This window comes from Budorcas taxicolor, chromosome 25, assembly GCF_023091745.1.
Source record: "Budorcas taxicolor isolate Tak-1 chromosome 25, Takin1.1, whole genome shotgun sequence".
Taxonomy (NCBI): Eukaryota; Metazoa; Chordata; class Mammalia; order Artiodactyla; family Bovidae; genus Budorcas; species Budorcas taxicolor.
Genome location: NC_068934.1, coordinates 10,093,763 through 10,119,571, shown reverse-complemented (window position 1 = coordinate 10,119,571; position 25,809 = coordinate 10,093,763). Strand labels below are relative to the sequence as shown.

The 25,809-nt window shown below is 37.1% G+C and overlaps 1 protein-coding gene across 10 annotated transcripts in view; it reads right to left on the bottom strand.

Moving 5' to 3' along the window:
• PICALM (phosphatidylinositol binding clathrin assembly protein) overlaps nucleotides 1–25,809 on the bottom strand; it is a 95,206-nt gene that overhangs the window by 52,067 nt on the left and 17,330 nt on the right. For all 10 annotated transcript variants that reach the window (XM_052662308.1, XM_052662315.1, XM_052662307.1 and 7 more), the window contains exons 2-4: nucleotides 10,859–11,001; nucleotides 7,534–7,609; nucleotides 3,826–3,928 (exon numbers count right to left, since the gene is read on the bottom strand). In XM_052662308.1, the coding sequence (XP_052518268.1) occupies nucleotides 3,826–3,928; nucleotides 7,534–7,609; nucleotides 10,859–11,001 (322 nt within the window). The remainder of the gene's footprint in view (nucleotides 1–3,825; nucleotides 3,929–7,533; nucleotides 7,610–10,858; nucleotides 11,002–25,809) is intronic.

The window sequence follows — 25,809 nt, the reverse complement described above, 5'->3', positions numbered from 1 at the left end:
TTATAAAAATCAAAGACATCTAAAAACTAGTATTTCCAAAATTAATTTCTTAATTTTTAACCACTACCCTATGTTGCTTCCAAAAACCTTCCCAGGAAAAGGTGCCATCTCCCCAATGGTTTAGGCTAGAAACAATGGGAACATTTTTTATTCTTCTCTCTCTCACTAGCCTCCACATCATTTCTTCCCACAGAACTTTAAAGTTCTCAATTAAGAAAAATCCGAACTTATCACATGCTACGTCAGCAACTGACTTCAAAAAACTCAATTCACAAACCCAAATGCTAAAATATGATTCAAACCAAATGCATGACAATTCATAGTCCATGCAGAACACAAGTATTTATTACTTCTGTAATCAAGTGTAATTAAATTCAGATACCTGCTTCCCAAATATAAGAGCAATAAATTAAAGGCTGATCATCCATACTCTTACTCACAGACAATACCTGGATTATTCTTTATTTTGCTAGTTACTAACAATGTCTTACCACTTCAAATTGTACCAATTTAGAATTCAAGATAATTCTACACGGCAAGTTAACACTATCAAAAAATGGAACGCTAAACAAAAAGAAAATGAAGGGACCAATGTTTAACACAACCAACTAAAAAAGATGTATCACAGGCAATTTACTGGATCCATTTTTCATAGAACTATTTAATGTACTATTTAGAAACTCATCTAATCATCCTTTCAAAAACTATTAAGCATCTACTATGTTTAGACACTGTGGAAAGTCCTGAAAATAAGAATGTGAGACTGTACTATCTTCATGGATGAGACAGTGTCATAAAAAATCTAACAGAAAAAAAGGCTTCCTCAAAAAAATATTTGAGTGAAATCTTGAAGAATGACCAAGAATTTGCCAGAATAACAAAAAAGGGGCTAAAGTGTATTTAAGTGAAGAGTCATTTAACCAAGTGCATGCATGCTAAGTCACTTCAGGAGTGTCCAACTCTGGGAACCCTATGGGTTATGGCACACCAGGCTCCTCTGTTCATGGGGTACCCCAGTCAAGGATACTGGAGTGGACTGCCATGTCCTTCTCCAGGGGATCTTCCTGAGCCAGGGACTGAACCCACATCTCTCATGTCTCTTGCATTGGCAGGTGGGTTCTTATCACTAGTGCCACTTGGGAAGCCCATTTAACCATACAGGGTAATGATTCATTTTGATTTTTGAATATCCCATATTTCTATTAAAGATTGTAGTTAATCTCCTTCTCACTTTTTAAATATCAAGATATAGTCTAAATGAATTTAAGATTTAAATAAAAATACTGAATCCATAAAAATATCCAGTGAAAAGAGTTAATTGATCACTTTGGGGTAGAAAACCCCACTCGAGTTTGCTTAAAAGACAGTAGCCATAAAAATAAAGATAATAATTTTTATCACATAGATTTTTAAAAAAGTTTTAATAAATGCTAAAAAGGGGGGGCAGTATTTATAACCTGTGACAATTTATTTTCTCAATAAATCCAAAAGCTTGTCAGTTTGTCATGTGCTAATAAGCATTATATACAATAACTCATTTAATTCTCACAAAAATCCTACTAGATAAATGCTATTAACATCATCATTCTACAGATGAAACAATATTTACAGAACTTCGCAGTGGCACAGGGGACATGGGTTCAATCCCTGGTCCTGGAAGACCCCACATGCTATGGAGCAACGATGCCCGTGCGCCACAACTACTGAGCCCACGTGCTGAACTAATGCAGCCCATGCACCCCAGGGCCTGAGAGCCCCAACCACTGAGTACACGTGCTCAGCCACCGAAGCCCACACTCCTAGAGCTGTGCTCCACAACAAGAGACGCCCCTGCAATGAGAGGCTGCGCACTGCAACAAAGGGTAGCCCCACTCACTGCAAGGAGAGAATGCCACGCACAGCAACAAAGACCCAGTGCAACCAAAAATAAAAATAAATAAATGTTTTAAAAATTCACAGATGAAATAACTTGAAGCTTAAGTCAATGCTCTCCAACTGTGCCACACCATACTGCTATGGTACAAATGGGCTATACGTATGCTGACACATTAATCCCAAACCCTTCAGTCTCATGTAGTCCTTTCCATGTAACACACTGTCCTGTAAAAATAGCATTAGTTTGTGCGGCATGATGTGGAAAAAGTTAGCCGATTGATGGATATGTAATAAAAGATATTTTTTCTTAGGAAATAGGCACTGAAATGTTAAGAGCTATGAACTATAAAAAGGTATGAGGTATATATAATCCATTCTCAAATGGATCAAACAAAAAAGTAAAAAACACACAGACACAAAGAATAATTAAATGTTAAAAACTCATGAATCTGAGTGAAGTGAACAGGAGTTATCTGTATTGTTCCCGCAGCATTTCAGAAAGTGAATTATTTCAAATAAAATTATTTAGTTAGCAAGCTGGCTGAAGTATCTTACTAAAATCCCTCATCTAACTTGAGTGAAGCTAGAAATCCAACCTAAATTTATCTGACTAAACTGCCAGTAAGCTTTTAAGACAGAATTTTTAAAGTCCAATGGAGAAATGGGCAAAAGATATTAAAAAGCAATTAACAAAGCAAGAGTGGTATTTTCAGAGAGAAAGAGGCTTAATATCACCATTTAAAAGTCAGTCAATCAACTAACAAAATAAATATCTAATGAGATACATTTTCATTATGATGGAAGAATACAGCGAAAGAGGTATTTATAACTGTATTTAACTCAATAATTTGGTACCACTTTTATACAGGGTAATTTGGTGTTTTCTATTAAAATGGTACATGTATATATATATTATTTGACTTGTCAATTCTAAGAATTCATTCTACAGGAAACTTCACTTACAAATGCAACCATAGGGACCTCCACGATGATTCAGTGGTTAAGACTCCGTGCTTCAACTGTAGGGTGCACGGGTTCAACCCTGGTTGGGGAACTAAGATCCCACATGTCAAGTAGTGTGATCAAAAATAAATTTAAAAAAAAAGAAAAAAGAATGCAAGCATATGTAAAAGAATATTCAATGTATTTCTTTTATAAGATTAAAAAAAACAAAATAAACCAAAGGTACATCTAGAACATAATTCTAAAGCCAGGTTCTATGTGCACAGATATTGAAAATATCTAAAATACCTATTAGGGGAGGGAAGCAGTCTTCAAACAGTGTGATCCAAATATGGGATTTTCTGTGTGTCTTCATACACCTACTTTTATTTCTATTTTCACACAGAAAACACATTAGATACACCCAAATATTAACAGTTTCAGTCAGATTTCTATGTTGCCTGAATTTTTAAAAAATAGTTTATTACTTTTATATACCTAAAAACATTCAGAACAGACAAATCCATAGAGATATAAAGTAGATTTGTGACTGCCAAGGTCCAGAGGAAAAGGAAACACATGTTTTGGAATTAGACAGCAGTGATGTTGCACAACTTTGTAAATATACTAAAAACCACTTATTGTACACTTTAAAAGGGTGAATTTTATGTTGTATGAATTGTCTCAATAAAGCTGCTGGAAAATTTAATAAGAACTTCAAAAATCCTAGTGCAAAAGTATCTGATATACTTCTTAAAAAAACATGAAGTTCATCTTTTAAGACTGGCTTGAAATTCTGTAATTCACAATAAATAATGCCTATTGTTGTTTAGTCGCTCAGCCGTGTCTGACTCTTTGCGACCCCATGGACTGTGGTACGCCAGGCTTCCCTGTCCTTCACCATCTCCTGGAGTTTGCTCAAATAATGCCTGCAGTTAACATTTTAAAATATTCAAATTCATTAGATGTCAAAAAGAAAAAGAATGAAAGAAAGAAAGCTTAACTCACCCTCGTTTCACTTTTGTGAAATCAAATGCAACTTGTCTGTATGAAACTGCTTTTTCATTTAGATACCTACTATACCTCCTAATAAATGTAGACATGTCATATCCTGTAAGGAAAAAACACAAAAGGATTTCATAAAATATTAAAAACCCAATTAGCTTAGAAAACCAACTCATTTTATCCATTGGCCACAATGTCTTGATATTACACCTTCAATTTAGTGATATGAATTAAGTGACATTAACATCTATAATAGTTTACATTTTTAAAGTCAGGTATGTCATATGTGGCTTAGAAAAATCTTCCCCCTTAGAATTTCACTAAAATAATAATTCTGCTTTATTCTGACCAACATTCCTTTTATTTACTGGGAATTGAAAAACTTGCTTTCTTAAACTACTTGATAACCCCATGATTCAAATTTAACATCCTGCAGAACCAAAATCCCTCTCCTCAAAATCATTAATCAATTTAATATTTTTCATACTTTTCCATTTTTAGTTGCATATGATTTAGAACAACTTATTGGTGCCAACCTTATAAGTAGCAGAGACAATTACTGCATTGTACAATGAAATAAGTGGCAATATGCAAATTTAAGGCCTAAAAAAATAATAATTCTATGACAGTTTTCAATGAAACTTTCTAAGTGAATAGCTAAATCATTCTAAGTTTTTGCTTCAACACAATCATGAGATTTGAAGACTTCAGCACCATAAAATCTAATCAATATTATTAAAAACAAACAAACAAACAAACTTGTATTTTAGCTATTGCCTGGCTCAAAGAAGTGTACAAATTTTTGTTCTTTCCCTTGTGGCTCAGTTGGTAAAGAACCTGCCTGCAATGCCAGAGACCTGGATTCGATCCCTGGGTTGGGAAGATCTCCTGCAGAAGGGAAAGGCTACTCACTCCAGTATTCTGGCCCGGTGAATCCCATGGACTGTATAGTTCATGGGGTCGCAAAGAGTCAGACACGACTGAGCGACTTTCATTTTCACTGTAAAAGCAGATCCACTCTACTTTAGTTCATCTTCATCTAACAAATTTAATTTTAATTGATGGTCTCTGCTACTTTAAAAAAATATAACACCAAAACAAGTGCACACACACACACAAAGTACAGTGACTGGATTTAACATAATCACCAATTCATTTATTCAGCAAATATTTCTTAGTAGCTACTACCTTGCTACTGGAGAAAAACCAGTGAACAGAAAGAAATCACTGCCCTCAGATATTCTCGTAGCTATTAGTGTACTGTATAAGGTGTTACATACTCACATTTTTCAGCTCTTCAGTTAATACTGTTCCCTCTAATACACTCTATTAGATCCTCACTAAGGGGAGAAACATCTCTCATCCTTCAAGGCTCGGTCTCTAAAACTTTCCCTGAACTCTTTGTGTTCCCATATTCTTACTTCAAGTACAGCTATTAGAAGTACACAGTTATCTCACGCACTATAAGTTTAATTATAATATATACAACTAGTATAACAGCCAGTATATACTGAATAAAATATACCAGACTCCACCCAACAAAATACATCAGCAATCAAAATTACAAAAACATCACTGAAATATAACTTTTATCATTTCAGTCTAACCTTTATAATATCTTTGAATATAAGCTTTAAATAAAAGGCCTAAAAACTGTTCTCTACATGAAAGGAATGAAAGCCTTAAAACCTTGTCACCAGAAGTGCTTAATTTCCATCTAAAGAAAGTAGAAAATCAGTAGTTAATGAGACACAAAAAACCCACTTGGAACATATGCATATATTCTGCTCTAGAGTAGTGATTTGCATATTGTTTTCCAGACTCTTACAGTTCAAATGAACTAAATAAGGCTGAAAGCAGAAATAAAAAGATGAGGTAGTTTTATCCATGTTCCAGAAAACAAAACAGCTCCAGTTTCACCTGTTATATATACAGATAGCTTCTATTAAAGATTTTACTTGAAAAAGGGATTCCATGGCTTCATTTTTTTCCCTCTTAACTATTTAAGGCATGATATCTCTCATTAAAGTAAAATCAACCTTGTAACAGCTGGTTCTACGTACAGATTATTGATCTTCCAGAATCTCTGAAAGATTGAGTATTCAATTCTAATTAGTACTTTCAACTGCCAAAAGTAAAGAAGTAGTGAACAGTTCATAAACATATACACAGCTAATCACTAAATTCTACTGATTTTCATCTCCACAGAAGCCACAATTCAGGTCCTCATTAACTCTCTACTAGATGATCAAAACAATGACCAGAGCAATCTCAAGGTCCTCAAGATGTTACTCACTCAGATACAACAAGCTAGAGTGGTTTTTTTTAAATAATACACATTCCTTCTCTCCTCCTCCCTCAACTCAAAAAACTTCGATGGTTTCTCGCTGCATCATAAAATCCCAAACATATCAAAATCCTTTGTGCATGATTTTGGCCCCAAACAGCTTCCCAAGAGTTATCTGCCATTACATATTCTCCAACATCTCATCTTACATTCTATTCACATTCACTTGCCCTATAAAGAAACACCCATGCTCTTTACCATCCACATACATCTGTCTACCTTTGCTTAAGTCAACTCACGTCCTCATCCATCTTTCAAAGCACAGCACAAATATTACCTTTTCTAAAGATATTTCCCAGCTGAAACTTACTGCTGAGTACTCCTTTAGTATGGTCTCAGTATGTCCTTTATGAGGCTCTTCCTAGAGTTATTCTATAATGCTAACAGTCTAGCTCTGGCTAAGTGTAAGAGATCCCGTTAAGACAGTACGTACATGGAGGGCTACAGTACTAGATTACAGCAATTTCAAGTTACTGAATTAAAGTAAAATAAATAAAATATCTGGTAAGTATTAATAAGTAATTCATCTGAGAAACATATTATACTTACCTTTGCTACTAAAATGTATGATATTCTCAACATTTCTTAGAATAAAGTATAAAATAATAACAACAATGAAAGCAGATACAGTAAGAGTTACATTCTACATTTACAGATATGTAAAGTTACATTCTAACTTTACATTTTTAAAGCTAGGTATGTCATATGTGGCTTAGAAAAATTTTCCCCTTAGAAGTTCACTAAATAATTCTGTTTTACTCGACCAACATTCCTTTTATTTACTGGGAATTTAAAAACTTGTCTTCTTATACTACTTGATAACCCCAAACTCAAATGTAACATCCTATGGAACCAAAATGCCACTCCTCAAATCATGAATCAATTTAATATTTTTCATACTTATCAATCTTCAGTTGTGTATGATTCAGAACTAGAATAGAATATACGTAGAGTTTCTTATGTGCCAGGCATCATTCTAGACACCTTACACGCATAACTAGGTTACACCTCATGATAATCCTACAAGTGGGTGCTTATCATTACTCCTGATTTTACAGATGCAGAGAGGTAAAGCAACTTGCTCAAGTTTATGCAGTTGGTGTTAGAGATGGGATTCGATCCAGGCAGTCCACTTTCAGAACCCATGCTCTTAAACTGCTACTTTATACTGCTTCTCAAAGAGCTCTGGGTGGCAAGAAGTCAATCCATCTTCTTATGAAAAGATAACTTTTTTCTTCTCTACAACCTTCACTAAAACATGAGGCTCCTCCACGGCATATGTTCAAAAGAACAGAGTTCAACTTTACAGTAATCCTCAAATGGGGTCACTCTTGATTTTTCTGTAATGAATAAGGTGTCTTTACCTTGCAATCCACTTTTATCCAAAAAATTGCTTAAGTTAAACAACGTGTTTCTTGAAGCCAAATACTGAATGAAACGCTGGGGGGGAAAAAGACAACAAATAATTATGTCAAACAGTACTGCCATCTAAGAAACTTTAACTTGAAAATTAGGGAGAAAGTGGTGGTTAACACATTAATCTTATCTAGTTTAAATTTATCACCTTCAGTCCTCCCAAAAACATAAAACATATTTTTCACTAGCATGCAGGAATTGATTAAAGTCTAATGCCACAGCTATGGTATTTAAGTTAAAAGGAAACAGGCACTTTTAACTAGAAGCACTTTACTATAGCATATTATGGCTACAGCTAATCATACTCAGATGGTGCCTTTATTTTAAAACAGGTATCTAGTGATCCAAATTTTTATTATTTCTTTTTAAAAACAGGATATTAGTAATCATATTGGAGTATAACAGAACAGACATCCTCTTACCCACAGTGCAGATTAACAATCATCACTTTAGATCCCCTTACAGAATCCAATTACACACTACTAAAGACACACGCCTTCAATACCATTCCCTTCTCTTCCTCCCTCTGCAAAGGCAATCACTTTTCTGAAGTAGGTTTTTACCATGAATGTTTTTTAAACTTTTACTACATATATAAGGATCTAAAAACAGTGCATAATTTTGGTTTCTATTTTAAATTTACAGAAATTCTATACTGTACTCATTCTTTTCCAATGTGGTTTTAATAACTTCTTCCCAAGAATTACCCATTTACTGTATGTACATCTAGTTCACTCATTTTCAACAATGCCTGAGTATTTCAGCCAACTACTGCACCCATTACATATCCCTTTCTACACGAATATTTAAGTTCTCTCCAGTTTTACGATTATTAACGATGTTTCACTGACGTCTTTGTACTGGTCTCCACCTGCAGGCATGCAAAGGTTTCTCATGATACATACTTAGGGTTGAACTGTTGGCTCAGCAGGTGTATAAAAATTCACCTTCTCAAAATACTGTCAAGCCCCTCTCCAAAATGCTTACCAGAGAACACTACCTTAATTTCCTTTCACACACAACCTCTAAAACAGCTCAAGAAACTCTTTTCAACAAATTTTAAAAGGATTACTTTTGTAAATGTATGCAGAGGATTACTATCAATTTTATGTACATGATCACTTCTCTGACTCAACAGTGTTCATCAGAGATCACCACAAACTAACAAACCACGATTTTGAAAAACAATTTGAAAATCAAAGACTCCTGTTTCATCACTTATCCTAAAACAACTTGTTTCAAAATGCATTCGAATATCCTAAGACAACAACAACAAAAAAATCCTAAGACGATGTAACACTCTATGATTTTCATAAGTTTTGATGATTCTTTTTTGTGAGGGGCTGTCTTGTGCACTTGTAAGATGTTCAGCATGCCAGCAGCCTCTACCTACTACATGCCAGGAGCATCCCCTCCAGTTATGCCAATGTGCCTTGAGGGTGAAAATCACTTGCCTGCCTTGCCCTGTTTCAGAACAACTGTTCTAGAGAATCTCCATCCCCACAGCACAGTGAAACTCGATGCATACTCTCACAGACCAGTAACGCCTGCCAATGCAAAAACTTGAGGATTGTACAGACTAGCACACGAAAAAGAGCAGAGGGCCAAATTTCTCTCAGCTACTGAAGGGGAACAGTTTATCTGAAAACCACTACTGAAATGCTACCTTTCTCAGTCAGTCAGTTGTAAGCAATGACAGTCAACTTTCTATTTCTTTGCCTTCTAAAAAGGTTTTGCTTCTGGTATTATCACCGTTGGGGTTTCCCAGGTGGCTCAGTGATAAAGAACTCACCTGCCAACGCAGGAGACCCAAGAGATGTGGGTTCAATCCCTGGGTCAGAAAGATCTTTGGAGCAGGAAATGGCAACCTACTCTAATATTCTTTCCTGGAAAATTCCATGGATAGAGGAGACTGGCAAGGCTACAAGTCCATGGGGTCACAAAGTTGCACAAGACTGAGCACTGGGCAAATTATTACCTTATTCACCTCTGAAGGTCACCACTGAATGTGTCTCTTTAACTAGCATTGCAGTTGGTTGTATTTGTGGCTTTTTCTTCCTAAAGAATAAACTACATAGTTTATTCTTTAAGGTAAAAAATATATATAAGCCTGAAATTCTTCTGAATAGATGATCATGATCTTGGGTAAACACATTCCTAATAAAAATAGAAACTATTATTCTAGTTAAGATGAAAATGTTTTAGGTTACACTGAAGCTAGCATATTCAAATTTTTCTACTGAATCTGTATACTGCTCAATGATTAGAAAGCAACTGAGTAACATGTCCTAAAAATGGGTCACATGTGTTAGCCAAGTAATCATACTTTAGGTAGCACTCCTGAAAATAATTTTTAAAACTTAAAAACTGCAAATATAATCAAAAAAGTCCCTCCTCATCTCAGTGGGAACTATCTCCTAGCAATCAGTGATCTGCATTTTTCTAAGGCACATACCAAGGCCCTAGATTTATCTAATTCCATTCAAACTTTCTTTAAACACAGTTTTAAATATTCCTTTTGACACAATTTTACAAGTAAGCATACTAGGCTGAGAAAATCAAGAACTCAAAAATTAGCTACTGGGCTATCATGGAAAACAAGAAGATTCTCTCCAGACATTAAATTGCAAAGGTTTACCCACTCCAGTGTTGCTGCCTGGAGAATCCCAGGGACAGCGGAGCCTGGTGGGCTGCCATCTATGGGGTCGCAGAGTCGGACACGACTGAAGCGACTTAGCAGCAGCAGCAGCAGCAGCATGCATCTTATTCATTACCCTTTCCGGGTAACAAAGACTTTAGACACAACTCTGCTGAAGAAGGTATTCTTCTATCAGTCCCTCTCAGCAAAATGCCATCTTAGTCCTTAATATCACAGCCTTGAACTAGGCAAAGGGCTTCTACAGCCAACTATATGAAATCAGACAGAAATCTGACTGGGCTGTAATGAAAAACTAATTGAATAGAGACAAACATATAACCTATACAAAAAGGCCTGCAAAAACCAGAGCTGCTTATAGAACCCATCTCTGGGCATTAATCTTTGCTTCTCGATCCCATTACTGAAAGTCCCCTGTGCTCTGACCCACTTTCTGCTTTCTGACTTAAAAGGAAGAAAAAAAAGTGTAGGGGCTACAATTCTATTTCTGCATAAGCACCTTGCCCTTTTGACCTATATTATTCAGTTGCTATAGGCATTTCTGAGGTGTCAGTGGGAGAAGCAACCTGAACCAGTCAACACCCCCAGGACACTTGTTAACCAAAAATACTGCTTACCTCATTTCCATACACCATCAAATGATGAGTTGTAATGAGAGATTTGAAGACCACCACCCAACTACTGTTAGTAGTTCTTTCAAATAAACTGTCTGCTAACTGCGGGATGTTCACATTCATCTCATTCGTGCACTGAATTAAGTCTGCAATTAAAAAAAAAAAAGATTAATTTACTCTGCTTTACTTTTAACGGTAGGTCTGCATACTAATAGAGTACAGGTTTAACAAGAGTGGAACAAAAATGGATAGTTTGGAAAAGTTGTTAAAAAATCCTCTCGAGAACAACTGAGACAGAACTTCTACCTGAGAAGTAAACAGGGCATTGATTAACATCACATAATTAATCAATAATACCAGAAAGTAAATCAAACTTCCTTCACCCTGAAGTACATTTTATTTATCTCAAAAGGAACTGTTTCAAGGCCCTGAGTAACTCTCAGTTCTCTTACTTCTCATAAAAATTTAGAATTACAATACTAATAATATTCATCCCGACACTTAAGTCACATATAGAAACAGATGCAAGCTGAAGGTCGAACACCTTTGTTAAAATCCTCCCTAGAATGCTGTGCTTGTACTAATAGAGCAGATATGTGGTCTGTGAGTGGACAGGACTCTCAGTTTGTTTATATAAAACAATTCTAATTCTTTTCTCCCTTCAGTTCTGAGTTAGCTCAGTTTTCACTTGATAGCAACTAGCTAATATTGACAAAACTGAAAATGGGCTAATAGTTTCTCAGTGCAATGAATTTCCAAAGAACTGATTCAGGAACTCTACTCAATTATTACTCTGAAAACAAGTAAAACAATGTAAGTTCTAATTTTATATTTTAAAATATAAATAACTAGAAAACATTACCATAAAATAGTCTAATCTTAGTTAATTAGTCTAAAGTTAATATACCTCTCAGAATTTCACCTCATATCTGCTTCACAGATATTACTGGCAAATTCAATGAAGAAAATACAAAATATGATCCAATTTAGACATGTAATGAAGATGATCAAGAAATGAGTTGTTTTAAAAGTATCCATGAAACAAAATGTATAACTACCTCAGTTGTAAGTACCATTAAAGGGGAAACAGGAAAATAGTGACTCCACTTTTCACCTTTAGTACTTAATGATTCAATATGAACTCAAGTGATCTAACTTGGCTGTGATTGCTAAAAAGAACCAATGCAACTATGACCATTTATCTGCTTATAATCTTTCAAAAATGTTTGTTTAATAGGGCCAATTTCTGTACAAAGTAACATTTGATAAGCAAATGCATTTTAGATAAGCAGTTACCCTGAAGAACAAAGCACAAAACAGTCAAAGAGAATGCCCACGGAACACAAGGCTTTCACAATTGAGACTACTTGCAACAAAAATTAAATAGTTCATTTACTTGGCTCAGCTTCTGATATTTTACTTCTGCTATTTTAAATTTGATCTCTGCCTTTCTGAATAGTACTTTATATCTGCCCTAAGGCACTGAATATATTGTACTTGCCTTATTCCAAAGATAATCTTTCTCAAAATATAATTTACTGGGAGCAAGGCCTATCTATGTTCTGCTCATTTTGAACCCTTTAAAACGTCAAGCACAGTGATCAAGTTTTGATTTTAATTATATGAAGTTATATTCCTAACTTCCTGTTTTCCCATGTTTACATATCTGTATTTTTCTTTATCCTTCCAGAAACTATCTTTGTAAGTTATTCATTTCTTTTAACAGTTATTTCTCACAATGATGTCAATAATCATTTTACTCCTCAGAATCATACTTTCCAAAACTGAACCTGTCACAAAATTTGTTGTCACAATACTTGCCCAAGGGCACTTCTACATGTGTGTACGTGTTCGCACACCCACGTGTTTGTGAACACTCCCTAGAGCCCATCAAGAACCAAGTCTCTTAAACGTCTAGATATCCCACCTTCTCCTCTCCACCCCGCTATCACTGACAAAGCCAGAGTGAAGATTCTGTTTCCCTAACTAGAAATCAACCAGTCCTGGGAGTATTTAGAACCAAGTTAGGGGGAGGAATTATCATGCCCTCTGAAGGGCTTTACTGGCATATGAGGACAAAGATGAGGGAGACTGTCACGCAATGCACAACGGACACTCCGCAATTAAAAGCTGCCCCGCCCTGCTCAGTGGGAAAGACTCCGCCTGCAGGAGACAAGGGTTCAACTCCTATCAGGAAAACCCCCAACACAGGGCCACAAGGCTCTGTGCGCCACACCTACTGGGCCTGTGCTCTAGAGCCCAGAGCGCAACCACCACGCCTAGAGCCCGCGCTCCACACCAAGAGAAGCCGCCGCGGTGAGAAGCTCATGCGCCTCAACCAGAGAGCAGCCCCACGTCAACAGAGACCTAGCACCGCCAAAAATAAACAAACATTAAAAAAAGAAAAAAAGCCGCTCCACCCAAAACCGTCCCCCTTAAGGAAATGCTGGACTAACTGGCCTCTTCACTTCTAATGAGATCTCATTTGAGGTCTCACCCACCCCACATGCCCATATAAAAACTGGCCACGACACTGACTAACCTCAATGATCTCCCAACTACACACAGGATTAGCATACATTCCATCTTTGTCAATATCCTCCTTGTTGAACCTTAACTTCCAAGACGGGCTTCCCTGGTGGCTGAGATGGTAAAGAGTCTGCCTGCAATGTAGGTGGCCTGGGTTTAATCCTTGGGTCCTGCAGAACCCCTGGAGAGGGGAACGGCTACCCACTCCATTATTCTTGCCTGGAGAATCCAATGGACAGAGGAGTCTGGAGGGCTATAGTCCATAAGGTCACAAAGAGTCGGACACAACTGACTCTCTCTCACACACACACATACACACACTGCTGCTTCACACCCAAATTCTTCCATTCTTGCTCATTCCTCAAAACGAATAATGTATTTTCCTTTGTGAAATTCTCCTCTCCACAGACTAAGGTACCCACCACACAGACACTAAAGTTGGTACACAATTCTACACTTTTATTATTTACTTCCCCATCACTCTCATCTAGAATCAGAGACTTTAAAAGGAATCTGCAAATACTTTTGTTGGTAATTTTCCATATTCTTAATCAGGGAGATAAGTAAATCACTGGATTAGTCAGAGACAGCCTGATTCTAAATGAAGCCAGAAGTGTAGGTTTCAGCTTCAATGAGCATGTTACACATTAGACTATGCATACTGTATCTACGGTATACTGCCTTTGTGATCGCTCTCCTCATCACTTTGCTTCAGTTACACTAAGGCCTCCTTTGCAACGCCTCCCACGAGCCAAGCACTCTTAACCTCAGGTGTTCAGTATTTTGTTCCTTCTGCCTAGAATATTCTTCTCCCAGATATCCACACTTCTCTCACTCCCTAAGTTTATTCCTATAGATCTTTGCTCAAATGTCACCTATTAGATGAACATCTCTAAATATTTATAAAAAGTAACAAAGCCTTAAGGCAATCCTCTACTTCCAAACCCTCACTACACCCTCTTATTCTGCTTTATTTCTCTACAAAGCACTTATCACCTAACTCATTTTAACTTGTTTAACGTCTTTCTCTCCCAATTAAAGTTTAAGTTCCATGTAGGGAGGGCTCTATTATGTTCTCTGCTGGATTTCCTAAGAATAGTGCAACGCATACAATGGTCACCCACACTTTTTGAATAAATAACATTTACTTGAGTATGCACTTGAGTAGCCCTAAAAGACCATTCAAAACGTATTTTTACACAAATTACACCAACGATCTACAAGTCTTTGCACAACCTGCAATCCTCAAAGGTTAAAAGGTCTGTACCTGAGCCCATCACATGTGAAAATTCTCAACTTCAAAGTTAAAGGAGATCCAACAATTAACGGTTTATTGTAATGTTATGAAAACTATATTTCATAGCATTTAGAAATGACCACATAAAAATGGAAGGAAAATTCCAGAAGCTAAAATGTAACACTTCATATATAACAAGAAAAATGGGGTAAGAGTTCATGCATAAATTCAGAGTAGACCAAATGCAAAAACCAAAGATATACAAACGCTTCTGGGAGAAAATATACTGCACGGTTACACAAACTCTGCAGAACACACTTGCCCGTAGTACTTTAACTCAACCAGTCATTTTCTCCAGGGGTAATTTTTCCTCTGAACAATGTTTCTACTATAGTAGTAACTTGAAAATGCTTCTAAGCTTAAGCCCCAACAACTCAGGAAGGAAAATGCTTTCCACACCTCTAATCAACCAAAAGCCAATTGTTTCAAACAAATATCAAGCATATCATGGAAACCTTGATAGCTGCTGCGTTTCTCATTCTCAAATCAGATTTCATTTCTTAAAAAGCACAAACCTGAAAGTAAACTTCCTTTACCATCAAAAGGCTTCTAAAGTAGAAACTCATATTTTCATTTAGCTGTTTACCTTGAGAATATAAAAAATGTAAAACCTTCTTTAATATTACATTAATAACAAATCCTAAACTCTACACTCAAAAAAAATAACTATATGGCATATAGGTTCTCTGCTTTAAGTATAGGTGAGAATTCATGAGGATTTCTAGTATTTAAGGGTAGAGGAAAACAGGCCTACTATGGAAATGAAGAGCATTTTTCCACACAGAGACAGCAGAAGGAACCAATCTAAACTTTTAAAACAAAATGCTCACTTTTATTATTTAATATGCCTCTCCAACAAACAAGGTCTGGGGTAGATAAAATAAATGTTTACTGCATTAACACAGGTAAGGTACTGACCCATAGGTAAGGTCACAGGAGCTCACTAAATACCAGACTTAGTAACAGAATTAAATTTTTTGTAAAAGATAAGGATGCTTGGAAACATATACAAAGCAAATACCCAACTAGCCAATTTAATGCAGGTTCTAAATTTCTAGCTAATTTAAAGATAATAAGAAAAGCAGTGAAATGCAAATATATATATATTTTTGTATTCATTAGGAAATGTTCTGCAAAGTACAAAAATTAAGAAATAGCCAGTTACCAGATAGCCACAGATCTGTACTGACTTGTCGAAGGGTAGATTTCCACAAGTCAGGCAACCCAGTCAGTGACATGCACCATTAGCAGAATGTAAAAGCCTCAAGTTCTCATCTAAACAGGCACTCACTAGGCTATATCAAAACTACACTGATACCCAAAGTAGATTTTCTAATAAAAGAGCTTGCCTAAAGCTAGTCTTTAAAAAAAGGACAATGCATCACAATCATTCAGCCACATATTACTGTCTCTTTCAAAAGGGTCATTTCGAAAGACAGTCCTTTTGCAACTGCCTTCAGAAATTATTTTAGTAGCATAAGACTGATCTCTTCAATCATCTAGAAAACTGGAGACACACTCAATTTGGAAGGCAAATTAAGTGGTTCATCAAATGTTGCTTCGGTGATCAGATCTTTGAAACTTTTCCTGGGTAGGAGTACAAATAAAAACAATATTCACCAAGAAACAGCAATGAGAGAAAAAAGAAAAGCTTCTGAACTTTTGCTGTAAGGTATCAGCACAGTTTTTTTTCACTTAGGAAAAGTCTGAAAGTATTCAGAAAACATGCAAGTTGAAATCAGACCTCAGCCAAAAGATGTCTGGGAAACAGAATGAACCATCTCACATCGTTCAATTTTTTGTGTAAAGGGTCACAAAATATGGTCCAAATTAAGATGTAGCTGTTACAATTTTCTTTAAAGTTTCTGGGATCCTCTGTGAGAAATGTGTTAGACTTTCACATAATTCCATCAGAATTAATTCAAAAATACAACCTTTACAGACTGATTTATACCCTAAGAAACAAATCTAACCAATATTTTAACTGGATTTAAAATTAAAACTAGGGAAAGACTCACATAATATAGAATACTCAGTACAAGTAATAAGGATTGCTGCTGCTGCTGTTAAGTTGCTTCAGTCATGTCCGACTCTGTGCAACCCCATTGACAGAAGCCCACCAGGCTCCCCCGTCCCTCGGATTCTCCAGGCAAGAACAATGGAGTGGGTTGCCATCTCCTTCTCCAATGCATGCAAGTGAAAAGTGAAAGTGAAGTCGCTCAGGACTCTCTGCGACCCCACGGACTGCAGCCTACCCAGCTCCTCCGTCCATGGGATTTTCTAGGCACGAGTACTGGAATGAGGTGCCATTGCCTTCTCTGAATAAGCACTGAGTTAACTTGAAAGAGGAGAGAAAGAAGCATTCAAAGCACTAAAAAGAAATGACAATGATATCCAAAAAGTTTTGATAAGAGTACTACGAAGCTAAGGTATCTCAGTCACAATGTGAGTGGACACGTTCAATAAGGGAGGAATAGCTCATTAAATGACAGCAGTCTGGTAGTGAAATATTATGAGGCCAACAAATACACAGAAAAGAAAAAAAGCTGAGTGGGGAAAATGCTCACAGTATACTATACCAAAACCATGTTAAAGAATAATGCAGAGTAACAGTAAGATCTCAGATATACTCTACTTTCTGATGTATAGCATATTTGCCCAAATACGGGATGATGAAAAAAGAACTGAATACTTTCATTAATTACTCAGCAATTTAGTTACATGTAGAACAGCTAGTTAAAATCAGTATGTAAAGGAACTATATCACTATTACTTCTATAATTTCACAAATTTCAGTAAGGACTTCTCACATCACACAGCAAACATGTACTGTAACTAATTCCAGACCCTTTAGAGCATATCATGATCACTGGCAAAAGACAGCATTGATTTCTTCCTTAATTTCCTCAAGGATGAGGAAGAGGTGGTATAAGCACAAAAGCTGCAAGTATAACAGCTGGGAATCTGGTAGCCCCTGTTGCAGAGGTAGCCCAATACTTTGAATACAAGTTCAGTCTTACACCATTGTAGGTGAGTCTTCAGGAAACTCCAGAACCAACAAAGAAAGTAAGGCAAACTCCCATCTTACTAAAACAAAAAAAAACAACTTGCAGCTGCAGGGAAAAATCAACCTGCTGGCACAACTAGGTATGCTATTTCTGTCAGTGTGTTTTCTGCAAAAATGAATGGAGTAAGGATTCACACTGGTGAAAACTAAGATTCATTCTGGTGAAAACTAAAATGTAAAGATAACTTGATAGCTTGATAATTATGTATCTGTACATCACTGACTCAGTGGACATGGGTTTGGGTAACCTCCGGGAGTTGGTGATGGATAGGGAGGCCTGGTGTGCTGTGGTTCATGAGGTCGCAAAGAGTCGCACGACTGAGCAACTGAACAGAACTGACAGCTGTATTAAGAGCATGACAGTATAGTTATATTTAATCCGGTTATTGAGTAGTAAGTTTTTCTTTCAACTGTTTTTTTTTTAAATCACATAAGAGGTTTTGCCCCCCCTTAAAAACTATTCAACAGAAAAGCTGCCATAAATCCTCACAAATTCTCGCATCATCTAGCTCTCAATTTTAAACAAAATATTTGAAGAAGATAACCTGAAAACACCTTCATGAGTGCAATTTCAGGTGCTTATAGAGACCACCAAAAGAAATCAACTTTTTTAGCAAGAGGAATAAAAAACGTAACAAGATTTAGGAAGCGTTGAGCATCTTTCAGTTCAGTTCAGTTCAGTCGCTCAGCCGTGTCCGACTCTTTGCGACCCCATGAATTGCAGCACGCCAGGCCTCCCTGTCCATCACCAACTCCCGGAGTTCACTCAGACTCACGTCCATCGAGTCCGTGATGCCATCCAGCCATCTCATCCTCTGCCCCCTTCTCCTCCTGCCCCCAATTCCTCCCAGCATCAGGGTCTTTTCCAATGAGTCAACTCTTTGCATGAGGTGGCCAAAGTACTGGAGTTTCAGCTTTAGCATCATTCCTTCTAAAGAAATCCCAGGGCTGATCTCCTTTAGAATGGACTGGTTGGATCTCCTTGCAGTCCAAGGGACTCTCAAGAGTCTTCTCTAACACCACAGTTCAAAAGCATCAATTCTTCAGCGCTCAGCTTTCTTCACAGTCCAACTCTCACATCCACACATGACCACTGGAAAAAACCATAGCCTTGACTAAATGGACCTTTGTTGGCAAAGTAATGTCTCTGTTTTTGAATACGCTATCTAGGCGGGTCATAACTTTCCTTCCAAGGAGTGAGCATCTTTTAATTTCATGGCTGCAGTCACCATCTGCAGTGATTTTGGAGCCCCCCAAAAAATAAAGTCCGACACTGTTTCCCCATCTATTTCCTATGAAGTGATGGGACCAGATGCCATCTTACTTTTCTGAATGTTGAGCTTTAAGCCAACTTTTTCACTCTCCTCTTTCACTTTCATCAAGAGGCTTTTGAGTTCCTCTTCACTTTCTGCCATAAGGGTGGTGTCATCTGCATATCTGAGGTTATTGATATTTCTCCCGGCAACCTTGATTCCAGCTTGTGTTTCTTCCAGTCCAGCGTTTCTCATGATGTACTCTGCATAGAAGTTAAATAAGCAGGGTGACAATATACAGCCTTGACGCACTCCTTTTCCTATTTGGAACCAGTCTGTTGCTCCATGTCCAGTTCTGACTGTTGCTTCCTGACCTGCATATAGGTTTCTCAAGAGGCAGGTTAAGTGGTCTGGTATTCCCATCTCTTTCAGAATTTTCCACAGTTTATTGTGATCCACACAGTCAAAGGCTTTGGCATAGTTAATAAAGCAGAAATAGATGTTTTTCTGGAACTCTCTTGCTTTTTCGATGATTCAGCGGATGTTGGCAATTTGATCTTTGGTTCCCCTGCCTTTTCTAAAACCAGCTTGAACATCTGGAATTTCACAGTTCACGTATCGCTGAAGCCTGGCTTGGAGAATTTTGAGCATTACTTTACTAGCATCTTTAGAACACTTTAAAAGATAAGAACAGAAGAAAATTCAAGTCATGAAAGCATTATATAGAAAAACATAACACTCAGAATTCAAAACTACTATCTTCTTTTTCAAATGAAATAGTCGTTTTACCCCTATGAAAATGCTTCAGCCTACTATGTAAAGCATTTGTAACATGAAGTCTGAAAACCATGGTGTTGTGGTGTACTCTGCATTCCTACCACTAGATGGCAGACTGTACAGAGAAACAACAGGACTCTGGTAAGAACAGACACTTGGGGCTTTCCAGGTGGCACAATCGTCGTCAATAACCCACTTGCCAATGCAGGAGATGCAAGAGATATGTATGGGTTTGATCCCTGGGTCGGGAAGATCCCCTGAGGGAGGAAATCGGCAACCCAGTCCAGTATCCTTGTCTGGAAAACTCCATGGACAAAGGAGCCTGGTGGGCTACGACACAGACCGGGTCGCGAAGAGCTGAACACAAGTGGGTGAGCGAGCACGCACACACACATACACACACACACACACACACACAAGAATAGTCATGGGTCCAAGCTTAGCTATAAACAAACACCTTAATTTTTAGACTGTTTAGGATTTCAGGCGGTTTCCAAACCTAGATAACTTTAGTCCCAACTCAGATTCCAAATAAGATCTCAGAGGTGAGAATCGCATCTTGGTAAGCACTATCTCAGAGGTACTATTACCATGTCTAATTTTCCACACAATGTAAAATAACAATAAGAAGTTACTTAATAGAATAAAAACATATCACTTAATATAAGAATAAAAATTTTTATTTAAGTTGAATAGGAAAACAAAACAAAAGCATTACAGTGTTCCAACATAAAAAAAATTACACGTCCATTCCCTTCCTTGAAGATCAGAAACTTCCTTGAAGTTTCAGAATTACAATACCACCTATAGAAAAGAAAACAATGTGTTATTAAGTATGTACGAAGCAATTTACGAGTAAATGCCAAAATTACGAACTTTTTCTTTACTACATTCTAACAACTTGGTAACAGTTCATCAATCCAGTTAAGCAGACATACCACGACTCTCAAAACCATCACACACTGGATCAGAAACACACAAAACCTGATTTCCTAAGCAAAATAAAAGGTCAGCTAACAACATATTACAAGTTCTGTACTTACCTCTACCAATGCTGTAAATCAGAACAGTCCAGGGGTGCAGAAAATATGGAAAGAATTCTTTCATTCCACCGAGACCAGGTAAAAGGAACCAAAGCTTAAGAGACTCTGTGAATGCACATTAGAGCTCACTAAAGGAGAAAACAAATTACATGGAGAAGTTCAAATAACTGGGACTAAGTCTGGAGCAAAGCACGTTACAAGCAGGGGGTGAGCAAGCGTCCTCGTTTTCCTGGAGCAGTCCTGGTTGACACCTGCTGTCCCAGTGTTCCATTCAGACCGCATATACTTTCACTCTCAACACTGCCCCAGTTTTGAATATAAATTATATGTCACCCTAGTTATAAGTGACCTAATAAAAGTCTACATGCAGCTAAGGAATTAACACACTATTATCATCTACTCCCAGTGTATTTGCATTTTTCTTTCTCTGAGGGCTAAATTCTGGTTCTTCCCTAGCCTTCCTCCACAAACATGCTTCCACTCTATTTTGTCCTCTCATCCCCAACAAAAACCTCTACATAAATGATTCTCAGATTTCTTCTCTGGGAAACTGTAAATACCAGAAATTTTCACCTCTATGTCCAAAAATATCTTACGTTTAAAAAACAGAAACATAATCTCAACTGTTATAAGACTGTCCCACCATTTTTAAGTGATCAAGATTCATTCTTAGATTTGTTAAATTCAGTAATCTTTTTTTGCTTTTACTGTTCACATGTGTGGCATGCTATTTTGTACATGTGCTGATATGATGGGATAAATACTTGTAGATTTATAGGTGAAACAAAAGTCCGTTTCTCCACTCTAAGATCCAGAGAGGAGGAGGGACAAGGAGGCAACAAGTCTCCACAGCTAGATTAATGTTACTCGGTAACAGCCCAGCCCACGTCTAGAAAGCAGGAATCCAAAAGAATTTTAATGGCTTCTCTTAAGAATTTAAATCTGTCTAGACAGAGAGAATAATAAATTGTAGTTAGCCTCTGTGCCAGAATCTACCTCATCCAGAAAACACAAGTTTCATGTCTCCAATGCAATTAGAACAACAGAATCTTTATATTCCATCTTCCCACAACTTTGCAAACCTCAGTATGAACAGAAATCCCACTTCTTCTATAATACTCATTGCATGGGGTCGCAAAGAGTTGGACACGGCTGGGCAACTGAACAGCCACAACACTTATTGCATACTATACCAAATATTTAAGAAATACACAATAGTGGACAAAGTTTCTGCCACTATATACTAGTGAGAGAAACAATCAATAAACGAACAAAAGCACGTCAAATGGAGAAAAGTGCAAAAGATTTCTTAGCCCTTAAAAAGAATGGGCCAAGTGTTAGGGGGAGGCGGTTATTTATACATGATAATCAGGAGCCTTGGATAAAGACCACTGAAAATGACAGTAACAATGACAGTGTGTCCCAGGGGCTTGGAGGCCTACAGAACTGACTGCCATGTTCAGTTACCATCATCCACGTGATACCGAAGCACGGAGGCGTTCCATCACCTGTCTGCTCCACCCTTGCCAAACCTAAGTCTTCATGAACAGCAACCTTGTGGATCCTGCAAAAGCCTCTAGCATTACCCAGATAGCTCAGTTAAGAGATAGTGGGAATCTCATTTATTCACACACTTCAAAATTAAAGCAGAGCAGTATGCTCCCCTTCAGTGAGTCAAAGCGGCACCAGTCATCTACTACAGTTCATGAAGCAGGCACCCTTCTTAGAATAAAAGCCACTTCTGAAAAATCTTTTTTCTAACTGATATAAACAGTAATGACAGATACAACCCAAAATAGTAACCACCAAATAACAGCCCATCTACATGCCTTTAAGTTTTGAAATACTGCCCTATAAGTGAAAAATGTTTGGAAATAATACATTATTAATAAATCACCCTAAACTAAGGCCAAAGTAGTTTTCCTAGTGATTACTAGGAGCATTTCAGCCAAAAGATCTCCATTTTCACACATTTCATAACCATACAGCTGTTTTTATAAAATTCACTATAAACCCATGTTTGCCCATTTCGCAGCATAAAAAAAAAAAGAATCTGAAAAGTTCATGACAAATGAATTTCATACAAAGCATAATATATTCTGAGATTAAAATCTACTTTATAAAACTGCTAAAATTGAAGATATTATTTTTTCAAGTTAAAAATCCCATGTAAACTATGCTTCAGTAATACTAAAGAATAAAAAAACCCCACCAGTTTAAATATGTTTGTTGATCTGAAAACACTTTTCAGAACTATGCAAGAGAATAGGGAAGTTATTCGAAAATAAAGTTATCTGAATCACTCTATGTTTAAAAATCATTAACCTAAGTATATTAAAGCAAAAATCAGTGTTTTGAAGATTAGTTCTATTAAAAATTGACATAATCATAACTTATTCTGCACACTGAACAGTTAATCGTGGATTTATTTCCCCGAAATATAGACTTTAAGTATTTCTCAATATAAGACATTTTGATAAACTGATCTCTACTACTACAGAATTTGGAAACAATGAATTTAACACATCTATTGTACATAGCAATTACAGTGGGTTTTTATTCAGTTCTGCTTTTATGTACCAACTTCAATAACACTAATAATAAAAGAGTTAAGAATAAAAAGTTTGTTCTTTCATGCAAGTATCTATATTTAGGTACAGATAATATCACAAATAGTTTTCAATACTCACATTCTGTCTCTGAATGGGTATCTGAGGAACTCCTCAAATTTGCAAGAACATATCTTTCACATGATTTGTTAAGATGATATAAATCTTAAAATGGTCCAGACAAGCAGCAGGAAAATTTAACCCCCTTTCTCCCTTCATTTCACAATGCCAACCCTGCACCAATTTCTCTTTTGCTATAGTGACAAGGGTTCCCCAAATAGCCTTCTACCCAACTAAAACGGTACTACTGTGAAGACTGCTACTTTTAGAGCATAATCCTTGCCTAAATTTGACAAATACCGGAGAACATTAGCTTTGTCTTTCACTGCTATACTGGCTACCTTCCAGAAGGATTGATTGGCAGGTGGGGAGAAGGGGGTGTCCGGTTTTTGGTTCTTTTTATTCCTTTGAAGTTTGTTTCTCCCTATTAAGAGTCCTTCTCTGATGCACACTTATTTGACAGTCTGTCCTAAGATATCTTATCCTATTTGTTTCCAATCTGCTTTGAACAGTAATGATGAAGATGCTAATTCCACCAATCACTAAAATTCTGCTCTAGACTGTCCCTCCAACACTTCCATGCTTGGTCAAATCCATTTCCATGTGCTAGGACTATACTATAACAGGATGAAGTGACATCAGAATAACTAGAGGCTCTAGAACCAAACCTAGATTCATTATTCTACACCTTTATAACTTCAAGGCATGTTAATTACTCACCCAGTTTCAAGTTCTCTATTTTAAAAATAGGGATGCTGCTGCTGCTAAGTTGCTTCAGTCATGTCTGACTCTGTGCGACGCCATAGACGGCAGCCCACCAGGCTCCCCCGTCCCTGGGATTCTCCAGGCAAGAACACTGGAGTGGGTTGCCATCTCCTTCTCCAATGTATGAAAGTGAAAAGTCAAAGTGAAGTCACTCAGTCGCGTCCTACTTTTCGCGACCCCATGGACTGCAGCCCACCATGATCCTCCATCCATGGGATTTTTCAGGCAAGAGTACTGGAGTGGGATGCCATTGCCTTCTCCGAAAAATAGGGATAGCAGTCATTAATTTTCACAAGAATATACTGTAATACAATATATTCAGAGTACTTTACAACTTTAAAGCACCATGAAATATCAGATATCACTTATTTTATTTAGTATCATATTTTATTAGTCAACTTTAGTAGACTATTCTTCCATCACTTTTCCAATATAGTACTATGAAACCACCTCAAACACAAAAGGTGTCTTACAAAACCTTCAGAAAATTTATAAAGCCCAACCTCTTCACACTGAGAAATGTTAACCAGATACTTGCACTCAATCTTAAGAGTGACAAAATCTTTACGTGTGGGGATTTCTTCATATTGGGTTTACCAAGTTCTTTCACATTCTCAGTCTTTTAATCCTGTATGACTGGAGCCTTTGACAAGGCAAAGAGCTTCCCCTGGTGGCTCAGACAGTAAAGAATCTGCCTGCAATGCAGGAGACCTAGGTTCAATCCTTGGGTCTGGAATATCCGGAGAAAGGAATGGCTACTCACTCCAGTATTCTTGCCTGGAGAATTCCATGGACAGAGGAGCCTGGTATGCTACAGTCCACAGGGTGGCAGAGTCCAACATGACAGAACAACTAACACTTTGACAAGGGATGCTGTTCTCTCCACTGAAGAGATTTCAATACCTTAAAGTTAACACAAGCCTACCTTAAGTTAACACAAACCAGTAGCTGATTATTTAAAACAGTAATCTTTCCACTAGAGGACAGATGAAGACATATATGTATTTTCTCTGCATTCTCTTTCTGTTCATTCTACATGGTTCAAGTCTTGTCATCACCTACTCTAATTATTCTAAAATTCACACATTTCTCTTTAGCCCTCACAAACCAAATTTCCAGTACAGACAGTAACCAATTCTTATCTGGTATGTATATTCTGCGCACTGGCATCTTCATTTTCATTCTGACTGCAATAAACTGAAGTTGACAGGGTATACCGAAGGAATCATAATATTCAACCCAAGTTCACAAGAAACAGGTTTCAAGATTTTTGGTATTCCCATCTCAAAATGCCTTAAATACTACAAGCCTTAATTTATATGCAAGGTTAAAAAACCAAGAAGGTTTCGGCCCCAGAAATGTAATCATTACTAATTCTAAGTAATAGGAGAGCAGGTAAAGTATGTTTGTTTATAAAGGGCCTCAAAAGCTACACCACCTTCTTGGTTGGTCACTGGCTAAGTTAGGAAAACCTAACTGATGAGGAAAATGAAAGAAAAAGCATTTTTAGGTTAAGTCTATAAGCACAAAGATAAGAAGCAGCTTAAGCTTCCC